Source organism: Grus americana, chromosome 23 (assembly GCF_028858705.1).
Source record: "Grus americana isolate bGruAme1 chromosome 23, bGruAme1.mat, whole genome shotgun sequence".
NCBI lineage: Eukaryota > Metazoa > Chordata > Aves > Gruiformes > Gruidae > Grus > Grus americana.
Genome location: NC_072874.1, coordinates 2,499,826 through 2,507,687, shown reverse-complemented (window position 1 = coordinate 2,507,687; position 7,862 = coordinate 2,499,826). Strand labels below are relative to the sequence as shown.

Below are 7,862 nucleotides of genomic sequence, written 5' to 3'. Positions count from 1 at the left end.
GGGCTGGGGGATGGGAGGATGAGCCCAGTGCCCTGTGGTGAGTGCCCAGTGAGAACACAGGGCTGGGCTGGGGGATGCAATCCACGCTGGAAGCCACAGCTGGGTTTGCTTCCTGCCCTCTGAGTCCCACATCCCGCAGCCCGTGTTCCCCTGCTGTCCCCCCCAGCCCAGCCCGGTGGCCCCAGGGCAGTCGCAGCAAGGAGCCGGCTGTGCCACATCCCGACTGTGCCACGTCCTGGCTGCCGGAGCGGGCAGGGTGGGAGGCTGGGTGCTGCTCCCCACCGCTGGATGTGTGTGTGCTGCTGGGCTTTCCTTCCTGCGGCGAGCGAGGCGGTCACAGCCTTCAGGGAAGTGTTTTGCAATCACCTTCTTCAGAGAGTCACAGCAATTAACGGCACTGTTTTTGAGGAACTAACGGTGAAAGCAGCATGTTAGCAAACGGGCTGAGCACGGCAAGCTGCTGGGAGCCAGAGGCCGGTGCTCGGAGCGGGTGGTGAGCAGCGGCCAGAGGTACCAGGCACGGAGGTGAGGTGGGATGGAGGTGAGGTGGGATGGAGGGAGGTGGGATGGGGCATAGAGTGCTGGAGTCCGGCTGAGCACCCTGCCTGTGGCTGTGCAAGCTGCTCTGTCCTGTCCCCTACCTGTGACAGCCGCATGTGCCGGGTGCTCGGGGGTGGCTGCTCCCCCATTTCCCACAATTGAGTCCCTCGTCTGCCTCTAGATGTTGGCTCGGGGGGGGAGAGCAGCTGTGGGCACCCATGGGTGGGTGCAGCATGGGCAGCCCCTCCGGGGACAAGTGCCTGGCACCGTCGAGGATGCAGCTGGGACTGACCCGGGGCAGAGGGTGAGCCAGCAGCCAGGCAGGGCAGAGGCAGCCGCTGCTCTCGGGGCCGTTCCCCACGGCAGGGAGGGGATGCAGCTGGGGGGGGCAGCACAGAGGAGGGGGTGAAGGCAAGACCCCGAGGCCCCACAGCTCTGGCCAGCCCCGCTGCGCTGCCGTCGTTCATTCGTTTCCCCCTTTCAGCTTATCAGCCCTCTATGGCCCCAAACCCCAGCGCTAACCCTCCCCGAAACCGCAAATCTCTGCCCGGCAGAGGCTGAAGATACCTGAGAGAAAATCAGCCCGTGTCTGCGGCCAGCGATGGGGCGTTGCGCCCCAGGATCGGGGTGCATGGGGCCAAGAGCCGGTGGCAGGTTGTGCCGCAGCGGCCCTCGCCTCACCGCTGCGCTTTTCCACGCCGGCGCCTGCGGGGGCGGAGGTGTCAGCAGTGCAGAAGGGCTGTGGGGGAGAGGCTGCCTCTGACGGCAAAAGGACATTTTGCTCCAGGAAGCATCAGTGACGGTGGCAACACGGCCCCTCCAGCCTGCCTCATCCCCAGCCCCTTCCCAACCCGCCAGGACAAGCCGCTTTCTCCATTCCAGGTGATGCCCAAGCCACGGAGGAGATCATGGCCAGGCGCAGTGCCGGGACACCCTTCCTGCTGCGGCTCTCCCTGCTCCTGCTCCTCTGCCCAGGTGGTGAGTGGGGCCCGTCCTGTCCCACAGCCGCGTGCCCCGCGCCGCCCCTGTGGGGCGACCGGCCGGGGCCATGGAGCACAGGGGCTGCTGCGGGTGGGCTGGAGCACAAGCGGCGCGGTGGGAGCTGGCAGGATGGGGCCCGGCGCGTGCCGGCAGGCTTGCCCAACGCCCGGCTCTTCCTCTCCAGTGGCTGGGGGGCCCGTCTAAGGGAAGAGGCACTTGACCCTCTGTCCTGCCTGGGTGCCAAGGAGCTGAGATGGCTTCGTCATGGCCGTGCCCTGGATGTGACACATTTTTCCTGCCTGCAGGGACCCTGGGCTGTGCCTCGGTGGCCGTGGGCTCACCCGTCGTGCCCCTGGGTTCGGCTGTCACTGCATCCTGCGCCATCCAAACCGAGCTCTGCCGCGGCTTGGAGCAGGGAAAGGTCCGGATCACCTGGATGCTGGACAACGAGCCCATGGCCGGGAGCCAGCACAAGGACCCAGGGGGCATGGAGGTGTCCAACCTCACCCTGCCCCAGTTCAACCGCACGCAGGCCAAGCTGTGGTGCTGGGTGGAGTGGAACGGGACCAAGCAACGCGTCGGCATGGCTGAGATCAGGGCGGGCTGTAAGTCTGCTGCCACCACGGGTCACCCATGTGTGCACACGTGCACTTGACAGACGTGCAGCCTGGTACCGGGGTTCGCACGTCTCCTCCCCAACACACATTTGCCCCAGCAAGATGGGCAAAGCCGCCGGGGCGGGAGCAGCAGCTGAGGCCAATAGCCGATGGCGGCTGTTTTGGGGCTGTGCCCGGCCACGGCTCGGCACACCGGTGCCCGGCGGGCAGGCGGCGGGGCAGGGCAGGTTTGGGGAGCAGTGGTGTGGCAGCGGGGCTCTGCGCAGCCAGGCACAGAGGGGGCTGGGGCTGCTCCGCAGCCAGGACAGGCGCTTCGCTCAGGCTCTTCCCCGGCCACTCTCCCCCAGACCCGCCTGCCAAACCCTTCAACCTCAGCTGCGTCCTGAACCTCAGCGACTATGGGCTGACGTGCCAGTGGGAGCAGGGAGCCAACAGCCACCTCCCCACCAACGTCGCACTGAAGTGTGCCACGTAAGCCTCGGGGGGTGACACGGTCCCCAGTGTCTGGCCCTCGCCCTCTGCCAAACCACATGGCAAGCCTCCTCCTCCGCCGGAGGGTCCCCCTGAACCCCCCCCCTCGCTGCCGCAGGAGCAGAGCCCAGGCGGTGACAGGCTGCACCCCGCAAGGCGGCCGCAGCCGCTGCACGGTGCCGCGCCAGCTGCTCCAGCTCTACCGGGAAATGGAGATCTGGGTGTCTGCCACCAACGCGTTGGGCACGGCCGAGTCGGAGCATCTCTGCATCGACCCCATGGACGTCGGTGAGTGGCAGCCGGAGCTGCCTGCCTCGTGCAGAGGTCAGGGGCTGGGGAAGCTCATCAGCAGTGCGAGAGGGATATTAGAGTGCCATTAAAGCATGTCGGGCTTTTAGGTCATATTTTACAGGCAGGTTCCCGTGATAAATGGCTTGCCGGGATGAATAGGTGCCAAAGCCACGTTACAGATTGAGCAGCGTGTGCCGGCAGGTTACGAGCCGCCGGTTGACCTGCTGCACTCTACAACTCTCTCCAGCAATTGATTACCCATTTATTCAGAAGGTCTATTAATAATATATCCAGCTCCTATAAACTATTTATAAAAGGAGCCTTCCCAGACGGTACAACTCGTCCTCCCTGCTCCGCACCCAGGGAAGGGCTGCCCACAACCAGCTGAGCCCTCCCACGGCCACGCGGGGCTCTCACCCTCCTGGCAGACCCAAACGTGTGGCTTTCCTGGCCGTGTACCGGACCCCGGGTCCCGCAGGGTCTTTTTCCTACAAAGGCATTAACCTGGCCCGGAGCCCGGGCTGCAGAGCAGTGCCAGTGCTGTGCTTCCAAGCATCGCCCTGTGCCCGGGGCACGCACTGCCTCTCATCCCCTGCCACAAGCTGTTCTAAATGGTTCGGAGCAGTTTCTCCCCACCCTCACCTTGGGGTCCAGGCAGGCCAGCGCCCTGGCTGCGGCTCATGGTGTTAACAACGTCCCCGTGCGAGGCCGTGGCCCTGCGCACCGCCTGCCGCCGCATCTCTCCAGCTTTCTCCCTGGCTCTTCCTCCAGCCAAGCTGGACCCCCCAGCCCTGCAGAGCATCCAGTCCATCCCCTTCCAGACCGACTGCGTCACCCTGGCCTGGGAGGTGGCCCGCAGCAACGCGCACATGGAGCTGCAGTGCGAGCTGCGCTACCGGGTGTCCGAGGAGCCCGCCTGGACGCTGGTGAGTGATGCTGGGGCAGCGGCACCGGGGAGGGCGAGCGAACAGGAGCCAGGACCCTCCCCTCTGCTCCGAGCTCTGCCAGGTTTCCTGCAATGGCAGCGGTGGGGTGCCCGCATGGGGGGGTGGGCAGCAAGGTGCCCCCTCACATGCCCTGTGCAGCACCCACACCGGGGCCGGGCCCTGCACTGGCTGCGCCCCTGCAGCCAGCCCCTGCTCGAGGCAGGAGCCAGCACAGCCCTCGCTCTGGCTGCCACCAGGTCACCGGCATCGTCGGCCAAGCCGGCACCACGCAGTGCTGCGGCTTCCTCTTCGGCACACGGTACCACTTCCAGATGCGGTGCCGGCGGAGCTCGGCACGGGGCTACTGGAGTGAGTGGAGCCCAGGCAGGAACTACACCACCCATGAGAAAGGTGGGTGTGGAGTCACCCGGGGGTCCCCTCTGCCTGGCCAGGCAGCGCAGCCGCAGTGGCGTGGCCACACTCACGCCTCTCAGCTCCCTGCCCGCCCTTCTCCCGTTGCAGCCCCCACGGGGAAGCTGGACGCGTGGTGGAGTGCTCAGCCGGCCGGGGCGGCCGGGCAGCTGGAGGTGCAGCTGCGCTGGAAGGTGAGCACGGGCAGGGGTGGGGGCACGGGGGCTGCTGGGGCATCGCCCCAGGGACCGAGCACCCCCACACACCCTGCCTGTGCCCAGGCCCCACGGCAGCGGGAAGCGAATGGACGAGTGTTGGGCTACCATGTCACCCTGAGCCCCAGGAGGAGGGGCAGGGACCCCCCCAAGGACCCCTCCACCGTCTGCAACACCACCCACACCCAGTGCAACTTCTCCGTGATGGCGGGGACCAGGAGGGTCTATCTCTCAGCCTACAATGCCGCCGGCGAGTCTGCAGCAACCGAGGTCACGCTCCTGGAGAGGAAAGGTGAGGGCAGTGCAAACCTCCCAGGCCCGAAACCTCCGTGTGCCCCCCCTGGGGCTCTGCACACCCCCCCGGCACCTTCATGAGCTCTCAAACTGGGTGCTGCTCCCTCGCCCTGCCATGGGGGAGACACCTCCCTGAGCGTGCAACCGGGGGGCTCCCGAGCAGGCTGCCCACGGGCTGCGCAGCCAGGGCGAGGAGCAGGGCAGGTGCCTGGGCAGGGGCTGGGGGTGATGCGGTGGGGATGCTCCCCTCTCCCGTCATCCCGGCTGGTTGTCTCCATGCAGGGCAGCCCCTGGCCAGGCTGCGGGCCGTACCCAGGGGCGAGCGCAGCCTCTGGGTGCGCTGGGAGGCACCGCCGGCCCCAGCAGTTGCTTACGTCCTGGAGTGGCAGCGGGTGTCCTCGGAGCCCGGCTGCTGCAGCACCTGCTGGCAGATGGAGCGTGACGGGGCTGCCACCACGGCCCTCATCCAGGGTAAGCCGGAGGCTGCCGGGGGGGTCCCTGCCCTCCTGGTCGGCTGTGTGGGAGGGTTTGTACCAGACGGCTGGCACCCCTCCTGACCGCCCCAGCACCAAACCCTGCCCTGCGCCCACATCACACCCTCTCCCCTTCCTCTGGATCCACCCCCCGGGTACGACACAGGGCAGGCGGGCTGGCGCTGTGGGGCAGGCGCAGGGCAGCCAGGGGTTCTCGGCAGCCAGAGCCCTGAACCCTGAACCCCTCTCTGCTCTCTGTTGCAGATGGCATTGAGCCTTTCCAGCGGTACAACATCTCGGTGTACCCGCTCTACAAGGACTTCATAGGGGCACCCATCCACACCACAGCCTACTCCAAGCAGAAGGGTATGTGTGCTCCCAGCAGCCGCCCTCGGGGCCCCAGGGGCTTGTCCCACACCACCAAGCCTTTGCCTTTCGAAAAAGAAAGCCAGCCTTCCTCCCACGTGCCCCTAATTCAAGGGCTGTGCAGAACAGCTCAGCCCACTGGGCTGGGTCTTGGCTCACCCCTGAAGGTGCGCTCAGCTGGACCGAGCCCCACGGGGCCGGGCCTGACACCCACACCTCAGGACCAGCACTCACCACTCAGTGCATCCCACCCCAAGGCAGCAGTTCTGCACAGCACCCGGTCACTTGTCCTGCTCCGTTTCAGCACCATCCTACGCCCCAAAGCTCCATCTGAAGAGCATCGGCAAGTCGGATGCTGAGCTGTGCTGGGACCCGGTGCCCGTTGAGATGCAGAATGGCTTTATCACCAGCTACACCATCTTCTGGGCCAACAGCACCGCAGAAGTGTCCAGTGAGTCCTGCCCGTGCCACCACCAGCCCTGCCCTCCATCCCACCTCGATGCGTTGGGTGGGGACATCAGCAGACTCCGAGCCCTCAGAGAGGGTCAGGGGGTGTGCGGGTCCCATACGGGGCCCCTTGCCAGCAGATACCCAAGGGGCTGTGCTGGTGAGGGGCAACTGCAGAGCAGCCCCTGCCGCGCCAACAGCCCCTGCGTTTCCCCAGGCGCCACCGTGAATCCCTCTCTCAGCTCCTTCGTCATCCGGGAGCTGAAGCCGTCGACCCTGTACAAAGTGCACATCATGGCATCCACGGCTGCCGGCGGCACCAATGGCACCAGCCTGACCCTGGTGACCATGGTGCTAGGTGAGGGGGTGCAGCCACCCGGGGAGGGGTGCAGGGATGGGAGGGGACCTGCCAGACCAGCCCTGTGGTACAGAATGGCCACAGGTGCCCCACCGCAGTTCCCTGTGACCCTCTCCCCTGCCCATTTTCCAGATGATATTGAAATCCAGTTCCTCTTCCTGACCCTGGCGCTCATCTTTGTCCTGCTCATACTTTTGCTCATCTGCTTCCAGAAGAACGGGCGGTGAGTACCAAGGGCCACTGTGGGCTGGACTGGCCCTGCAGCGGGCTGGGCTGCCCTGGGAGTCCCTGTCCCCAGTGGCCGCGGTGGCCCAACGTGGGGAGCAGTGGCGTCCCTCCACGAGCTTGGCAGGAGCAAGGCCAGCCCCAAGGCTGCCGGTTTCAGGCCTCCTCGCTGAGTCCCCTCGTCCTGTCGCTGCCAGGGTGAAGCAGCAGTTCTGGCCCAGCGTCCCTGACCCCGCCAACAGCAGCCTGGGCAAGTGGGTGCCAGCAGAGCTGCAGCAGGTGAGACCTGGACGGCTGCTCCCCTGGCCCCCACTCCCCACCTGGGCACCACTCAGCGCGGGGGGCACGGCACCCGGGGTGTGAGGCCACGCTGGGATGGGGAATGGGGAACAGGGGTGCGGGGAGCTTCCCTCGTGTGGTGCTGGGGGGGGCAGCAGAGGGGCCGCTCCCTGCAAACAGGCCCTGACCGCACTCCCATCCCCCAGGAGCCTCTGCGGGTCCCCGGCGTGAGGGAGCCCGGCCTGGCGACCATTTCTACCGTCACAGTGCTCGAAAGGGCGGCGGGGAAGCTGCCGTCCGCCTGGGGCAAGGAGCTTTCCGCCGAGACCACCGCCACCTTCCCGGCCCTGCCCCAGCCCTACGTGCGGCAGGAGGCACCGCGCACGTCGGGCCATGGCTGGGCCGCAGCGGAGCCGCGCCAGGGCCCCGGCGGGAGCGGGGAGGCCGTCCAGTACGCGCGGGTGGTGGGCGATGGGTACAAGGGCCAGCAGCACGCCCTGCCTCGCCTCTACCTGCGCTCCAGCTCCACACAGCCCCTGCTCGACCCCAGCCCCAGCCCCAAGCCCTACGAGAACCTGTGGTTCCACAGGGCCGAGCCTCACGGCTGCCCGGCAGACGGGGGCTGCCCCGAGGAGCTGCCCGCAACCTTCCCCCTGCTGCAGGGCCTCCGCATCAGCGGGGTCGAGGAGCTCCACGACTGCCGGACGTTTTAGCGCCGGGGGCCGGGCAGCGCTAACGGACCCAGCCCCGGGGCCTGCGGGTGGCCCGGGCCGGGCCTGGGGCCGCCTGACGGGGGCCCAACTCCCTCCGCTGGTGCTGTGTGCGTCCCCTCCCGCCTCCCTCTCTTCTGCCGCAATAAACGGGGACGCGCTGAGAACGGCCCAGGACGCCTCTGCGACGGGACGAGCCCGGAGCTGCCGACGGGGAGCGAACCCCCGGCCGGGCCTCGGGGCGGCGGGGAGTGCCCG

At 67.3% G+C, this 7,862-nt stretch overlaps 1 protein-coding gene across 2 annotated transcripts; it reads left to right on the top strand.

Annotated features, from left to right (window-relative positions):
* Window positions 1–220: 220 nt before the first annotated feature.
* Window positions 221–7,768, top strand: CSF3R (colony stimulating factor 3 receptor). Of its 2 annotated transcripts, none has more exons than XM_054802559.1 (16): window positions 221–525; window positions 1,423–1,515; window positions 1,827–2,126; window positions 2,486–2,609; window positions 2,728–2,897; window positions 3,672–3,826; window positions 4,084–4,237; window positions 4,349–4,431; window positions 4,519–4,744; window positions 5,029–5,217; window positions 5,484–5,585; window positions 5,890–6,036; window positions 6,250–6,390; window positions 6,523–6,613; window positions 6,813–6,894; window positions 7,101–7,768. In XM_054802559.1, exons 2-16 carry the CDS (start codon window positions 1,449–1,451, stop codon window positions 7,605–7,607), a joined length of 2,538 nt encoding a protein of 845 aa, XP_054658534.1. In that variant the 5' UTR covers window positions 221–525; window positions 1,423–1,448; the 3' UTR covers window positions 7,608–7,768. The 2 variants fall into 2 exon arrangements, with proteins under 2 accessions (XP_054658534.1, XP_054658533.1); XM_054802558.1 differs by having other exon boundaries at window positions 222–525; window positions 1,423–1,518.
* The last annotated feature ends 94 nt before the right edge of the window (window positions 7,769–7,862 follow it).